Source organism: Gallinula chloropus (genome assembly GCF_964237585.1).
Source record: "Gallinula chloropus genome assembly, chromosome: 1".
Classification (NCBI taxonomy): domain Eukaryota; kingdom Metazoa; phylum Chordata; class Aves; order Gruiformes; family Rallidae; genus Gallinula; species Gallinula chloropus.
The window spans coordinates 74192185-74209790 of NC_140085.1; the positions used below are offsets into that span (position 1 = coordinate 74192185).

The 17606-nt window shown below is 41.2% G+C and overlaps 1 protein-coding gene across 1 annotated transcript in view; it reads right to left on the reverse strand.

Annotated features, from left to right (window-relative positions):
- Positions 1-13485, reverse strand: part of BMAL2 (basic helix-loop-helix ARNT like 2) — a 40532-nt gene extending 27047 nt beyond the window's left edge. The window contains exons 1-4 of the mRNA XM_084261176.1: positions 13418-13485; positions 4667-4814; positions 3318-3353; positions 578-616 (exon numbers count right to left, since the gene is read on the reverse strand). Coding sequence (XP_084117302.1) covers positions 578-616; positions 3318-3353; positions 4667-4814; positions 13418-13478 — 284 coding nt within the window. The 5' untranslated portion in view covers positions 13479-13485. The remainder of the gene's footprint in view (positions 1-577; positions 617-3317; positions 3354-4666; positions 4815-13417) is intronic.
- Positions 13486-17606: the final 4121 nt, after the last annotated feature.

The window sequence follows — 17606 nt, forward strand, 5'->3', positions numbered from 1 at the left end:
GTCTATAGTTTAAAATATTTGTCTGGATGAATCATGACTGCATTCAGTCACGCAGTACTGCAAACCTTACAAGTGCTTTATGTGAATTTCCATTTGGATTCAGGTAAGACGTGAACTCAAAGTGCAATGGCAAACCTCCAGCAATTCCCTACACAAAACCTCATTCCAGAACAAGAATTCTTTGTCATGCTTCAGCTGAATCCATTTTCATGTGGGATAAATTTTAAATACCTACAAGTGGAGACCAAACTAGAAAAAGACAATTCTCAAACTCATACAGACTGCAGATTGACTCCTCCCTTTCTACTCGACTCCAGTGTACCTCATTTCATTCTCACCTTCAGAATTTTAACCTCATGTTTTTGCTAAACCACCCAAGAGATTCTGGAACATGACTGTCACTGAAATTACTAGAAAGTAAAATCCTTAAGGAGACTCTAAACATTACTATACATTTAGGAATGAAAAGTTGACTTAAATTTTTGATGGTTTTAATGAATGTTACCCACAAAATCATGTTTTACTCTGGTGAATTCTGGTATTTCCCAGAAAAACATACTTTGTTATAAATTAGTACCTGAAATCTTTTATTTTAACATGTTCTTCATCTTCACTCCTAGAAAAAAACAAAATACGGTTTGACATTGCGTATTTAATACTGGGCACTTATTTCCTCCCATTAATTCAAGAAGATGCAGAAAATGCTACAAATTTGCCACGGCTCTAAGAAAAGCAAGCTCACAGAAATTCATAAACCAAAAATGATCTAGCAAGTGATGCATATTAGAAAGAGACTATAGCATAACTTCCAATATTCACAGTTACATGAACACATTGTGGGGATATTTCATAACTACAAGGCTATTTTTATCCTGGAGAAAACAACATAATTAGAACACAGCCTAGTCTGGGCCTAAAATACTCTTTAATTGCTCATGGTGATTAGAGGACTGGAGCACCTCCCCTATGAAGACAGGCTGAAAGAGCTGGGCTTAGAGAAGAAAAGGCTGCAGGGCGACCTCATTGCAGCCTTCCAGTACATGAAGGGAGCTTACAAACAGGAGGGGAATCAACTTTTCAGAAGGGTAGATAATGGTAGGACAAGGGGGAATGGATTGAAGCTAAAGGAGAGAAGGCTTAGATATTAGGGGGAAGTTTTTTACAGAGAGAGTGGTAAGGTGCTGGAACAGGCTGCCCAGAGAGGTGGTGGATGCCCTGTCCCTGGAGGTGTTCAAAGCCAGGTTGGATGGGGCCCTAGGCAACCTTGTCTAGATCATGAATGGAGGTTGGTGGCCCTGCCTGTGGCAGAGGGATTGGAACTCTATGATCTTTGGGTTCCCTTCCAACCCAGACCATTCTGGTCAGAAAAAGTAAAAATTATTCACCCATAACACAGAGCAACGACTGGGAAGCCTACACAATAAGATTGTAAACGAACGACAATCATGGGTGCCTGCATCATGATAAATATTTGGCAGCAAGAAAATTTAAAGGATGATTCAAACAAGGACAATGGGGCTTTTTCTTCCCTAAGATCACAGTATTCTTCACCACCATCTATTAAGAATTTTAGACCACAGCCAAGTAGTTGTCTTGCCAATTCAGCACAAGCGATTTGGTACTTGCAGAGAGGCAGTTCCCATATAAACACAGGCCACTATTTTCTTTAACAGCTGATACAAGTATTTTTAATGTTTCCACAGCAGTTCTTCAGCTTTTTTGAATTCATCAGTGAAAACATGCAGTACTTTAAACTCTGTTCCAGAGGAGAGACCTGCTAACTTATGACTGTACCAGAAGGTTTGCAAGGAAACAGCCTGATCAGTCACCAGATATTTCCTATGAGGAAATGGAAGTAGGAAGTAAAAGGACAGTTGGAGATTACAGCTTTAGGAAAGCCCCCTAAAACTGCTTCCCCTCTAACTATGCACTGACCCCATCCAGGATCCAATAGCCAGAGCCAAATTAACACGCAATGCAGCTCTTCAACTTGGGTTTTCACTGGAGCCCAGGAATCTTCTAGCCAGTCTGATACACAGGATTAGGTTGGGCTCCTAAAACCCTAGGATTTTCCTTCAGTGAAACTTTCAGATTTAGAGAAGCTTACAATAACTAGTATGTTGCTTTCACTCTAAAAGTAACTTTTAGGAGAAAAGTGCATGAACTCTAACAGAAGTTACATTGCCTGACCTTAGAGAAGAGAGAAGGTGGAGCCAGAACAACTGCAGTGCAGTGGCCTATTAACTATCTGTCCTTCTCCCTCAGGATATCTACTTGGGGAAGGAAGTAGAACAAATTTGCTGCTCAAGCAATCAGTCACAGACTTCAATGGATTTTTATAGCCTCTATCCTAACAGCCGTGTTGTTACCGATATAAATAGCTAGATTAACACTACCTTGACTATGTGAACTTGGGGTGAAATGCTGCCTCAGGGCTATAATGTAGATATACTTAATTGGTACTAAAGGAACAGAATCTGTACTGTTCAGGAAAAAGTAAAGAGTATCACATTTTCCTCTGTTTTCTCAATTAAACATACTTCCCTGTTTCTTCTAAACCAGAAGCAGAGGTTTTAAAGGCAGAAAAGGAGCATTTTTATTCACATTTTCCCATCATAAGCACCATGGATAAATACACAAAGAAACAAATAATTTACCTCCAAAGATTTTTATACTACCCAATGAGCCACGCACCAAACACTGACTACAGAGATAAAGAGGAATACTGCACAGCTACAAATAAGCAAATATATTTTCCAAGTAAGGTATCCAGGTGCAGAAAAAGAAATCACAACAGAGTAATTGCATAATTAATAACTATCCCATAACATGCATAAGCAAAGGGTTTTTCTTATGCTGCACATCCAATCTTAACTCTGGTTTGTTACTTTGCCATAGCAGTGTTTTAACATAGTTCTGGTAGGTGTATTTTAAAAAGCACTTGACAAGGTTAAAACAAACAAAAAATAAATGTTTGTGTGCATCAGTCCTAGAAGAGTACAAGACCCTTCCTTCACCTCCCCGGCTGTCTGATTTGTTACTTTTCATGCATTCCCATTCTTACCATAACTTCAATTCTAACAAGTCTGGTAAGTTTACAAACAAGTTGGAGTGTCTTCTTAGAAGAAAATATCTTAGAAGAAAACATTCACATTAGATGAGCTTACCCATCCTGTTAATTACCTATGTTTATCATCTTGTGCTGTACAAACAGCTGCCCTTGGACAAGGCATTCCTTAAGGCAAAACATCATCTAGCCAAACATGTGGCATGTTTATAGCACTGAAAGCAGCAAGGGATTCATTTATAAAGCATACCTTTTCTGAGGATCACCATCAACTTCCACTGCATCCCTGCAGAAACACAAGCAAGCAAAATGCAGTTTGAAGCACAAAAGGAGACTTGATATACCCAATGAAAAAAAGCCACTGAAAAACTGTAGTGGAAGCCCCACTTGATTAGTTATATTCAGCATGAACATTAGGTTTTAGAAACTAATAACTAGTTCTTATAAAACAAGACTTTTTGAATTAGTATTTCAATTTGGACATTAATTTTCCTTTTTGTTTCATGAAAAGTTTCATGAAATCAGAGAGATCCAAACTTCAGGGAAACACTACTGAGTACTTCCACTGAACAGGTAAAAGTCAACAAGTGCTAGCGAAAAAGAAGGGAGACTTGTGGGTTGGTTTGGTTGTTTGAGTTTTGGGTTTGTTTTTTTTTTTCCCCAGAAACAAATCTATTTCTGGAGTTTTCAGTGATCTACAAGATACACGTGAAGCTCCAAGTTGACAGTTCTATCAACAGCCACAGTATGGCTACATTCTCTAGATCAACAGACCAACTACAGAAGATGCAGGGATTAAAGAGAATTGCTTCAATAATCACAAATAAATGCAATTTTTTTTACGCTACCTCCTCCCTTTCAAAGGTGGATTTTCCACATTAGTTTGGAGATAACTAATACTGACTTGTGTCCCTTACTTATGGCTAATACAACTTTGAGTAGATCACGTTATAAAAGTAATGTTTTTAATGTAAATCATTCCTTGGTTAACTGGCACTTGTTTGGCAGTTATAAAACAGAAGAAAATGGTCGACAGTTATCGTATCAGTAAAGTATGACCCACTTAAAAAGACTCAGTACTGCTGTAGGACAGTCCTCATTTTTAGGTCACAGGTCTGTCTGGACATTTAAAGACCTCCCTGGTCCCTGAAGTAGCAGTTAGTATTCTGCAGTTATAGATCAAAGAGCTTAACTAGTAATCTTGTTTCATGCTTTAAGGTGATACTCTACTGTGCACTTGGGAGACTTCAAGCAACTTAATAACAACCTGCTGCAAAGAGAATTTTCCTTTACCATCAGACAAAGAAAAAAAAAAAAAAAGAAGAAAAAAAAGAAGAAGAAGAAAAAAGAGTTAGGATTGAAATTTCAGCAAACACTTCAGGCCAGGAAATGACATGATAGATTCCTACACATACCCCTTAGATTGAATTTTACTTTTTCTATTTTTAATAACTCAGGACTGTCAAAGGACACACTTAGAAGAAACTGTAAGAAATGCTGGTAATACATAAAGGAAAGAGAATTAGTTACCATGTTGCATAAAACACAGATGAATGTCTCAAATTTATGTTGAGACACAGAGAGAATCTATTCACTTACTGGTTATCAGAATCGCTTCCTTTGCGCTTCCTTGGAATCTCAGCCACTGAAGCATTGAAAGAAGTGGTGGTGGCAGGCTTCGTCATGGGATTCATCAGGCTGGGGACTCCAGAAGCAACGCATGGGTTTCCATCTATTGAGAAGTTATCTGTGAACGGGGAAAAAAAAACCAACAAAAACACCTCAGTGCCCACTAAGAGCTACATCATCGTGTATCCATTCTGATTTTCACGTGGAAAACAAAAAATTGCCAGTGGGTGGCTCCTATGCCTCTGACACAGGAGCCTTATAAAGGTTGCACTGCTGCAACCTAGGTACAGAAAAGACTACATTGTCCTCCTAGTCTTCTATTGATCTCATCAACCCAATCAACACACCGATGCAATCTAAACTGCACAACCTCAGACAAGCTGAGCAGACTGCACGTAAATCCCTCAGCACCTCAAACGTCCTGCTGCAAAATCACAAAACGTAGTATTCAATAGCAGAACAAAATACTGCAACTGACACAAAATTCAACTTTAAAAGTGTATGTTTAAGTGAAAAAAACATTTTTTAAATAAGCTGGACATCCAGAGAATGAAAAGTCCACCACAACTATGTTTCTGACATAAAATCTGTAATTACATATAACATCGGTCATGTAAACAGGAGGAGCATTGAAAGCTTGACAGGTTCTACCTTAAAATTCCCTTCACAGTTCTCCTCTTGAGGATAACAGCTTTGATTCTGGGAGGAATAGAAGACAAGTCACAAGCCAAAATAACACTAGCAACCTACTGGGAAAGGAAAAACTGCCTCTGGGAATCTAAGTACCATCACACTTTTTTCTCTATCTCGGCGCAAAGCTATCACAAAGAATCACCCAGTTGATGGTTAGCTAAATAATCAGAATTAAGTCTGTTTCAGCAAATGTAGCCAGTCCTTTAGGCTTCTTGTCCTAGTAAGGAAAGTTTCCTATGTGATACACCTAGAGACAGTACAAGAATTAACTCCACTGAGGGACAAATGAGGGACTAAGAGAGGTCTTTCAAGGAAGAGAGCATCTACTTTTAGCAGGAGGCAAAACCGAAGCAAGGTACTTTCAAAATCCAGCAGTAAGAAAAAGGGGATACTTTCACTGTAAGGTGTTTGGTTTTGTTTTGGGGTTGGGTTTTTTCTCATCCATGCTATCTGTGACAGGTAAAAGCATGGAAACTGTGTATGTTTTTTTCTTCTTAGGTGTAAGAACATCTTACACCAGAAAAATTACCTCCTAGGTTTTCATTTTCTGTTGGAATATTACTCTGGAGAGCTAAATGAAAATAGGCTAATACTTGAATAACAGCTTGCCTGGTCTTCCATTAATCCTCTCCCTACCAAGTCAGACTACACAGAGTCAGCCCTGTTTTATTTTAGAAAGCTCTTTGACTCACTAAGTCACACAGGAAGTTCAAAAAAAAAAAAAAAAAAAAAAGAAATGGAATCTCAAAGAATCAATAAATGATTGACAAATAAGTAACAAACTTTGGGCATCTACAATAGAAACTAAATTTGGTTACTTCAAATACATAACATTCAAGTTAGGAATATTAAAAATATATTAAAAGAAGTGACATCACAAATACTACAAGTGCACAAACAGCAGATGTGAGAACTATTTACATGATTAATCACCCCTTCATAATAGTCTCATTTTCTTTTTCTACTATAAATTCTTGCAACTACAAACCAAATAAAAAACCCTCAACAATTCCAAGGGAACTAGTTATAAAAAGTAATTTTAATTCACTTAGGTAATAGCAGCCTATAATTACTAGATTAAGTTATTGAGGTATAATCATACTTCATGAATAGTCATGAAAGAGTACTTACTAAACAGAAACCTACATGGGTGAAAGACAAGAATGCCTTCAGCACAACAGATCCTTTAGTCCTGGAACAAAGCAGGAGAGAACAGACCCACTGACCTAAATACTCCTTTGCTCACAGATGGCCAGTCTGCTTTCTGAACCACTTCCCTTTAAAGCAGCAAACTGAAATGCATCATTTACAGCTTTTCCAATTTATCCTTCATATTATCAAAATATCTACTACTGTTTTTTACCCACTCACTCTCAAGCAACAAATTCTGAATACTGCACTTCTCTCCATTTCCTAACACCACCCTTTTTGCTTTTTCTTAACTAAAACAATCAAAAATGTTTAGATTATCAGCAATTATGACCTATTAAGAACTATGACAATTGTCAGGTGATAAATTGAATCCTAAATACTATCATTGTGACAAACTAAATGCCATGATAAATGCCACCTAGATAAATGCCACCTAGCTAAATGCTAGGAAGATAGCTGGGTGATCTTAGACAAAAACCTAAGGTGAGGAATCTGTATTACCAAACCCAAAACAACACAAAAGAAAACAAACAGGGAAATTGAAAGTTTCAGAACTACCAAACTTAGTAGTAAAGTAATTATTTGGAATGTAATCAACAAGAGCAAATCTTTTTAATACCTGCCACTCACTGCACGTGAAGCAGACAGACAGACACAGTTCATAAAGCTAAGTCAGCTTTGAGAAGTCAGTAGGAGTGCTTTAAAATAATCTCTTAAGGCTTTATAATAGCTGTCATTGTGATACGAGGTGATTCCAAGGTGCTGCGGGTGATACTGCTGCCATTGTGACACTAGGGGATTCCAAGGCACCCTGAAGATTGCCTTAACCTTCTGCAGTCTGTGATGAAAGATTTCTTTACTTCTCCAGCTATATCACCTGGGGAGAGATGGGCAACAGATTTCAAAATTGTGGGGCTCACAACGAGAATGAGCTGGAACGCACCCCAATACCCAGGGTGTGCTTCTAGGATAGGAGAGGGCTGGATTCTTTCATTTGTGCACCTGGGCTGTGAGTATCTTCAATTTCCATGAACGTTTCCATACCACTAACATCAAAACCAAATGTTCCTAAGAACATATGAAGCAAACCAAAATGTTTCCTAATTTTACAGCACTCTTGCTTCATGAAAAACAGTATCTAGAAAGACCATTCTTTATTACAAGTGTATTTCCCTGGAAAACTGAAATCATTAGTCAATTTCTAAACTCCCAGAAACAGTTTAATTCAACTAGAGATTCTTTGGTTTACAACCCCGAGGCTACTACTCAGACTACTCTGAAGCCAAATGAAAATCCAACTGAGGAATTATATGGGATTTTAAAAAAATTATTACTGTTCATTTCAAAGTTTTGCTAATGCCCTGGCACACCAATAATCGAATTTTAGTGGGAAGTGAATCATTCCTCAAACACATGTCTATTTATGATCTATGCTTGGCTCTCAGTATTAAGCATATATGCATATCTGTATTAAAAAATTAAAATATTTTAAAAGCATATTAAGCACATCAGGACAGATGAAAGCAGTACTGAAAAAAACCCCACTGCATTCATTCTCTCTGCAAAAAAGCAAAGATCATGTATGTAAGCATTACAAGCACACCGTATGAAAAATAACTGATTCAAGGAAGTCTAACAGAAATAAAAAGCTATTATTTTAATATTTTAACATATTTTATAATCAGACAAACGAAGTATTTAAGGAATGGTTATCAGTACATACAGTTCTCATCACATCAACATAGAAGACCATGCCCTACTGCAATACAAACTCTCTTTTGTTTTTCTAAAAAACAAAAACAACCAGAAAAACCCCACCAAACCCACCCTGCAAACAGATGACATGAAACTACTTCATATCCCACCCCAAAACAGTAAAGACGTAGGAAATCAACTGTATTCCTATGCTCAGCAAAGGTTCTGTGTAAATTACCACATGCAATGCATTAAGAAACAAGGCTTGGGGACTGTACGTTTTTCCAATTACTGACAATAATATTTTCTAAACACACGCCACATTCCTGACCTGTTTTCTCCACTAACAGTTTGAAGGTTTCCAGTTCCTAAACAAACACAGTCTATTAGAAAAGGCTTATGGCCAAGCTCCACCAGCTGTAAAAGGTGAGATTCATCTGAACAAATAAAGATGTCCACGTCTGAACTAGCCATTCTAGTCCTCCTCGGAGGGAAGAAACATTTCTAGGGTGATTCATCTCAACCTAAAATAGATTCCTACTGTTGGCTAGATGAAATACAACATTTCTAGGGTGATTAATCTCAATCTAAAATAGATTCCTACAGTTAGCTAGATGAAATACAGTCCAAGAGTGTGTACCCCTATTCAGTAATTATATCAAGACCAAGCTACCTGGCTCAGACTTGGATATCTTCTTTGTAGACATCTAAAGGTAAGTAAGATTAATCCCACCCAAGGTGGCTACAGACCTGTCATGCAATTCTTAAAGTATAACAGCCACAGACACCAATTGTTTGTGTCACACACAAGTTTAAGCTCAAGACATTCTTTCAAAATCATTGCCTTAATTACGCACTACCACCTCATGACCCACTCCTCTCCAGAAGGTTAGCTCTTCTGGCCAGCTTTACTCCCCATAGGCTTTCCTAAAATACTACTTCCATACTAAAACATTATTTTTGACCTTTTTAGACCCATCAAATCATTTAGAATTCATACAAGATACACATAAAGCACTCCAAAAATCAGCAGAAAAATACAAGTCATGTAGTTATTAATAAATTAATTAAAACCCCTGTCAGTCAGCCCTCATTTTAGCCAGTTTAAAAAAGACTACCTAAATCCACCTATCAGGATGTAACAGCAAATTACATTTGAAATAAAATATCAGTGAATAAGTACATTTATAAAACTCATATATGGCACTCTTCATAGCCTGTACATACCAGACTTTGAGATCTGTTGCAGCCCTGCAGCTGCTTAAGTTAACGATGCTGTGACACTGGCACAACTTCCCTAAGAACAAGGAGACACTTTCAAACCATCCTCTTATTTTAAAACGCTTTCTGGTAGAAAGAAGCTGATTTGAATTGAATTTTCTAAGACTACAGATACCACAGACTTGTGTATTTTCAAAATTCACACTCCTGGCATGCACAAAAACTTTTAACTAGAATTTCAAGCTTTGACAAGTTTAAATAAGTCAAAATTATGTTAGAAGTGACTGTAGTTAAACTGGTACATAAGTGTTCTTTACCCTAACTGGACGAATTACTAAAATTGGAATCTACTCACACAAGCTATTAAGCTATACCAATGCTACTAACTACAGTGGCATAACAGCAACAGGTCAGTAGAGAGAAGCAGCTGGTGCAGATGCCCCTACTTCTCATTTGTAAGTAGTGCAGGGAGCTTACACTAAATCATATTTAGTCCGGTTCACTGGGCCAAAAATCCTTACAGTGCACATGTTTTAAAGCTGTCAGAGAACAAACTTCTGCTTCACAGATTCACAGACCGGTTTGGGTTGGAAGGGACCTCAAAGCCTGTCCAGTTCCAACACCCCTGCCATGGGCAGGGACACCCTCCCCTAGCCCAGGCTGCCCAAAGCCCCATCCAGCCTGGCCTTGAGCACTGCCAGGGAGGGGCAGCCACCGCTTCTCTGGGCAGCCTGTTTAGTCCCTTAGGTTTGAAGTTGGGATACGCTCAGTGTGTGCCTGCAGCAGTCCTAAACTTGCTACAATAAAATTCTAGTTTAGTTTCTGGCTTAGAGGAACTGGACTCCTTTCAGAAGAACTGTCCTACAAAGCAGACCCATCAGCAGCAAGTGGGGATGACAGGATTCAATCCAAACCAGTGCTGTTTCTCTGAACCAAAACCCTGATGTGCACACAGACCCATAGCACTTACTTGATTTCAGGGTCTCAGTCTAGAGTTCCTAGTAGTGCAGTCATACAGAGCAGCAGAGACAACCACAGGCACACAAATCCAGGCACACAAGCAACCTCATTTTTCCAAACGGAAGCACTACTGAAGACATCAAGTCAGATTCTCAGGTTTTGTCAACGCTGACATGCTCGTTTTTTAAAAGATAAAGCTCTGATGACTGAAGCAATTACAGATGTATCTCTCTTTACATGCAGCACCCACAGTATAGCTACCAAGTCGAAGAATTCCCAATAACCGTCACACAAATGGCTTTATTTTACTATGGGGTTATTTTTCTAAAATTATTTTAATGAATTATTACTGCAGCTTCTTGTTAGAGAATGAGAAAACTATCCCTATATACTACATGCACACAGCACTGCAGGAGGAAGAAGGTCACAGGTGCTGTGACATGCACCACTTCACAGGTCTTGCAGATCTGAGGACCTACAAAATGCAGAATCATATTCTCTAAATGGGGTGAGAGTTGTATTAAATGTTCTTTCTATTTATTTTAAAGCTTTACAACAAGCCGCAAAAAGCATCTTCAGACTAGTTACAGCAAGCCTGGCATCCAGACCTTAGCCCACAGTATCTGTCACTGAAAGCTGGGGCAGCAATTTTCATTTTAGTTAAGTTGTGAAAATAGTAGAAATGTAGTTCCCCAAAATTTTATAAGCATGTATAACGCAGGAGCAAGGTGCAGACTTCAGTAATGCAGTCATCTCATGAACAACATTACACAGAGAATAAATTCTTATAGGTTAAAGAGCACGGGATTTACTCTTAATTTCACAAAATTATGGAAGGAAATTAGGTAACATCCTGAATTACAAAAATCTAAATCAAATGGGCATAACATAGGCAGCTGATTACCTTCAGAAGTAGTCAAGAACCACAACTTTCCAATTAAATAACACATTTACTTAATAGATTTCAAACACCAAATATTTCACCAAACCTATTGGTGTGTATTAAAAAGTATGACTGTTACTAGCTTATGAAAAGACACACTACACAAGCCCTTGAAAGGCTACCCTGCTTTCCCAGTCAGCTCCAGACTCAAACCAGGTCACTGACAGAAACTGTGACTCTCCTACACAGTAGATCACTACTGGGGGGTGGGGGGGAAACAACCACCTCTCCGGTCAGATACCGCTAAAGGAATGGAGGGTGGCTTTTTTCTTGTACATTTTTGGTTCATACTCTTGTTAAATGATGATACCCACCAAGTCAGCTGCACAAGTTCCATGGTTTTATCTGACCCTGGAGTCCACACAGGAATCAACAAAGTGTTTACAACGATTCATTTCCCACAGTCACCCACCAAGTTAGTTCTTCCTAAAATGAATTTGACTCTTAGCCCATGTGAACTGTCCAGTTTAGAGTTTGCTTTTCGTCATGTGCAAGCAGACCAACAATAATGTGTATGCTCATGTGAAAAATGCCTATTAAGCAGCTAACCTAAGTATGGACCTAGACCACAAAGATTAGGATAGTGGGTTTTGGTTGGTTTTGGTGGGTTTTTTTAAAAGATAAAAGTAACAGAAAACGGCTTTCTTCAAAATCCATTAGAATAGGTGTAAACATGGGTAACCAAAGAAACCAGGGAAGGGGGCTTGTTTCACAATGAAACACAAAAGCCTACGTCGTTCATTGCTTTCCCAAATCTATTTGTAAATGGAAATGTCCACGTATTTGGGGTTGTATTTTGACTATTTCCCTTCCTTACTGTATATGCATGATATAGAAATCCTTAAGTACAATCTAACAGACTGCAAAATCTCTACAAGAAAACCCCCTGAAAATCCCACTTCGTTTAGAAACACTAGATTACTTGCTCCAAAACTGTGCCAGTATTTAAGCAATCCAGCAGCAGAGAGAGAAAACTGCCAATTATTCTAAACAACCAGGGTCCCCACATCCCATGTAAACCCCCAATCACATGCAAACCAATAGACGTTGAAAAAACAGCAGCTACTACCGAATCTGGGAGAACTGGTGCTACCTAAACAGAGCCGCCACGATGACTTGGGAGAGATTTGCTCGCTTCTGTTTTTCAAAGCCCCGTGCAAAAAACACGTCTCCTCACAGAGGGGAAGCAACATACTCGTTTCAAAGGAGGAGGAATACGAACAGCTGCTGGCGGTTTACAACCAGCCTTGTTTTAGTACCAGAAACTTGTGATTAAGAAGGAAGGAAGGAAGGAACATCAATCCTTGGTCACCATACAAGCGTGGGCACACACACACACACATACACAAGCAGAAGCTAAAATCGCTATACCTAAAATACTAAATTGTGTTTACCTTCAAAAAAATAATGCCGGAGTATTAGGAACGTGTAAAACAGCTGAGTGTGTATCAGAAACGGTAAACCGCACACTAAGTTAATAAAAAAACAACAGAAAAAGAGGCACAAAACCACGTTTAGCCCACATCAGTTCGATGACACACCTATAACACTAATAAACGGAAGCGGAGCGAACATTATACCCGGGAAGCGCACAACGTAACGCCGCCGCATCCACCCCAGAGCCCCTTCCACCCAACTTCAGCGGGAGGAAGGAGCCGGCAGCGCCCCACTCACACTCCGGGCCGCCGGGCGCGCAGACAACAGCCGGAGCAGAAAGGGAAACGAGCCCAAAACACCCCCGCCCCGGAGTGATACCGGGAACGCGGCTGGCCCAGCGTGCCCTCGCCGAAAGGCTGCACCCCGCGGCCGGGCAGCCGCAGCCCCCTGCGCGACGGGCAGCGACCCCCACGGCAGCCACGCAGGACTCGCTCCGTGCCACATCACGGGCGGCGGGCAGACGCGCACCCCACCCCTGCCCGCACCATACACGCCCGCGATCGCCCCACAAACGCGGCGCAACGCGCCACCCACAGCGGGGTGGGAGGCTGGCGGGACGGGGGAGGGGGGGGGACACCCAGCCGTCGCCCGCCAACGGCCCCCTTTCCCCCCGCCCCCACCTTCAGTGGCCCGCCGCTCCTCCTCGGCCCCCTCGGCGCTCCCCGCTCCTGCCTCGGCCATGACGGGCGGCCCGTGCCCCGCTCCACAGCGCCCCCGGCACCGGCGGCATGCAGGAGGTGAGCTAAGGTGAGGAGAAACAGCCTGTCCTGCCGGCCCGGGGGAGGGCTCACGGGCGCCCCGCCAGTCCCCCTGCCCCCCGCCTCTCACTGGCGCCGCCTCAGCCCCGCCGCCATCCCCCCGCCCCCGGCCCGCCCGGCCCCGCCGAAGGGACACTTTCTCGCGAGATTTCGGGCCGCATGCGAGAGGGCAGCGGGGCACGGCGGGGCTGGCGGCTGGGTGCCTCGGCTGCGGTGCCGTGCCTGAGGCTGGCGGCCTCTCACCGTGCTCAGGCGGGGGAGGGCCGGGCGTGGAACGTGGGTGGGTCCGCGTCTAGAGCTCTGGGACCCGCGCGGTACCTGCCGTGGTGAATGTATGGCCGATGTGTCCCCTGGGCAGGTTCTCACAGCTCCCCTCTGGTGTGTGAGGAGAGCCAGGGAAGGTGTGGGCCACCTCTGACCTTTGCAGTATGAGGGGAATTCCCCAAATCGCTTTAGCTTGGCCTCTGTACCCTTTAGGTGCTAAGGGTGTTGTACAGAGGAAGCTTATTTGAGGAAGAATCAGGGTCATGGAACTAATTGTGTTTGGGAGATGCCTCTTTGGGTCATCTGGTCCGGTGTGTGGTCAGAGCATGGCAGAGAAGTCACACATACCACTAAAAACATTAAAAATAGGGCTCACTGTTACCAGTGTGTTAAATGGTGTTAGACCTGGATTACCCTAGATGCTGGGGGTGTAGTTATGGTTTTTTGCTGACACCGGGGCTGTATGTACCCATCCACCTCGTTGTGCTTCTGGCTCATGTCTCGGGAGCAGTCTCGGTGTGTGCGAAGCACGTTCATTTTGCATGAAGACCTCAGGATGCACCTGCAAGAGCATCGTGTGCTCCAGCTGTTAATGGACATCCGCTCTGGCAGACCCCTCTTGAGCTACTCTGAAATGAAGGCTCTACAAGCACAGCGTGGGCATCGGGACGTCAGCAGTGCCAGTTCCACTTGACAGAACCTCTCTCGCTGCCCAGGCCTACATGTTGACGTTGATGTAGCCTGTGCTTGCTCAGTTCCAGTTGTAGATGTGGTAGAATAGGCTCTCTTACCTCGCCTCACACCTCCATACCTGTGCCATCTTTTCATGGGCTTTGTGTGTGCCCGATTCTACCTGTTGAATTCAGATGTGAGGGAATTTACACAATAGAGCATTGTTGATATCGTTCACCAGTAAGGCTGGATCCAGATGATCAGTGACCTGTGCAAGGAAAGCTACTTCTGTGGGGGTACGGTTCAGTGGCCTTTCAGAGTGTCTGTTATTAGTAATGAGGGGTCCTTTGTAACTAACAAAATAGGTGTAATATTTTCCAAAGTGTATTACATTATTTTGTCACCTGTTTTGTGGTTAATATCTAATTGTTTAAATTGCCTGTCTTTGAGCTGCAAACAAGTGATTGTTTTTTCTGGTCTGGAGGCATGATAAAATTATTCTGAAGATTAAAAGAAAAGCACCTTTTGCTAAAAGCAAAAAAGGAAGTGTGACTAAAAAAAGGTCCACTTGATTTTAATAAAAAAGACTAATATTATTTACATATTTTCATCATTGACTGCATTACATTGCGGGGAAGTACATGTATGTGAATGCCAGTTGTCTGTCCAGGTGAAAGGAAGTTTCAAGCATGCAAAGGGTTAAGACAAACCTATGGGTTATAAAATTGCTCTTGCAGAAATAAATTGCTTGAAAGATAGTTTTCTGAAAGGCTGCTTTCTTCAAGAGGATAGTCACATGCAGCCGAACAATGAGTCTGGAGCTGTAGAAACAGTGCAGAGGGAGTCTTGTGGTAATGTTTATAAGCACCTCACCACTGGTGGTAAGACTATGGGCAATTATGGTTATTTATGAAATTACAAGAGACTGTTTACTGTTGACTCTTTAAAAAAGTTTTTTTTTTATTTACCCCTTGAAAATTAAGGACATTTTTGAAGTCCTACTAAAGATTCTTACTGTAGCTCAATATACCTCATATGTGTGAAATAGCTGTTTCTATGTCTGTTTTGTTTCTGTAGGAAGGTTAATATTTTATCCCAGGAAAGCTAATAACTTGAAACAGAAGCCTCATCAACTCTTTCCTTCTTTGTTGCTTCCATCATCCCATCTAAGACAGCAGTTCAGTATTGTCTTTATATTCATTATGTATGAACAGGTATGCCTGCCAAAACACTTAAAAACTTGAGGAAGAAAATCCTCACAAAATCCCACCTATGAATTTAATGTAGCGTGGTGGAAGGTTGGTAACTTCCCTAGTCAATGATGGAGCTGAGGAAAAAAAACCCCAAAACAAAGATGTGTTTGGTTCATAGCTTTCTGAGATTTAGGCAGAATTTAGTTGCCTGAACTTCAAGCTGCAATACTGGGAACGATTACTCGGCTGCAATCCTGAACTCCCATTTGTTCCACCTTTTATATTTTGAAGGTCCCAACACATTTCATATTCAACTTGGAAGCACCCCATCTGCATGGGAGTGAGCATCTTGCTCATAGCTAAACCCAAGGATTAGACTGGGCACGTGGAAGGGCACAGAGGGTGCACGGCACTAACAGAATATTCTTACCTGGCCAGGGAATTACAGGTTTCAGCTGAGGTTGTTGCTGAAAAGCTGCAATTGAGCTGCTACAGCATTCTCCCTGAATGGTTTTTTGTAAGGTGCTTTTTTTCCCCCCTTGTAAATCTACTTTATCATCTCAGAATTTGAAGTTACACGTAATCCCACAGTTAACTATTGCAGTGAGGTATATATTCCACCGTGCTGGGTTCGCTTGGTCTGACAGAATTTGTATTGGGGAAAAGCGATTACAAACCACTTCTGCCCATAAAAAGCAGTATCAGGAACTAAAAAGCAGGAGTTACATACACACTGTTGCCATCTTTGAGAAAATCATTGTCATCAATGGTGACAACTGATACTGAAAAAAAAAAGAGCTTGCTCACAGGAAGCTCAAATGTCATGTTTGGCTCTGCTAAAATACCCTTTTGCCCCAGTTTTGAAATTAGGAGCTCTTCCCTCCAGGTTTGCATCATCAGTGGACACCTAAATTTCTAGAGACCTGAAGGAGATTCTGGAGATCTGAAGAGTGAGTCAGACACATTGACTGAGAATGTTTCAGAGACTGGGTAAGCACAGACAGTTGAGGACGGCCGTTGCTATAAAGCTGAATCTGCTAGAGATATAAAATAGTTCCTGAAAACTGTTTTAACAAACTCAGGAGCTTAACAGCTATTAAATACAAGCTCTCTCCAGATGGGAGCGTTCAATGAAGACATTGGGAATACAAGTTTGTGGGGGTTTTCTTAACTGACTCACTAGAAGCAGAGCTAATGTACCTAATACTAAGTTTTACTTAGTGTTTTGTAGTGCAACAATAGGAGTAATTCAGTGGAGAAGTTTTTGGCACTTTATGATATGTCTAGGTCAGGAAATCAGTCTCTCAGCAATATTTCTGCCTGTCATGTTTTCTCCTGCGTGTTTCTCATCCACGCGCCTCCTGGCAGTGAGAGAGTTCTCTATAAACACAGCGTGCTTCCAGTTTGTCAACACAGATTTTTAAACATCATTTGTTATACTTGTTCCCTATTCCAAGGTGGTGATTGGTCTCCTCATCAAACATTTTATGGACTTCATATATGACAGTAACTGGTGTTTATAGCATACAGTTAGCCCCAAGCCTTGGCAGGGGAGGATCCCACTTTATGTAAGACAATGATTTTGAGTAGGCCACACTTGATATTTTTGCCCCGTTTTTAGGTGAGCACTTTCTCTTGAGTAGCTTTTAGCTATAAAATAGAGAACAGAATGCTTTATGTAAGCAACTGATAGCCTCTTTTTTTCCAAACAACTTATACAACAACTTGCTGAAGGGGTAAAAATAACAGTCAAACCTCAGAGCAGTTAAATAATAGCCTGAAACTGAGCAGTTAAAGAAAGGTGTCTGGATTGTTACTCCTTTTTCTTTTCTGTAAATGATTAATGCCACCCAAAGCACAGTGTTTCTTGGCTGTCGCACAGGCCGTGAATAGCATCCAGCCAGTTTTTAATCTGAGATGCC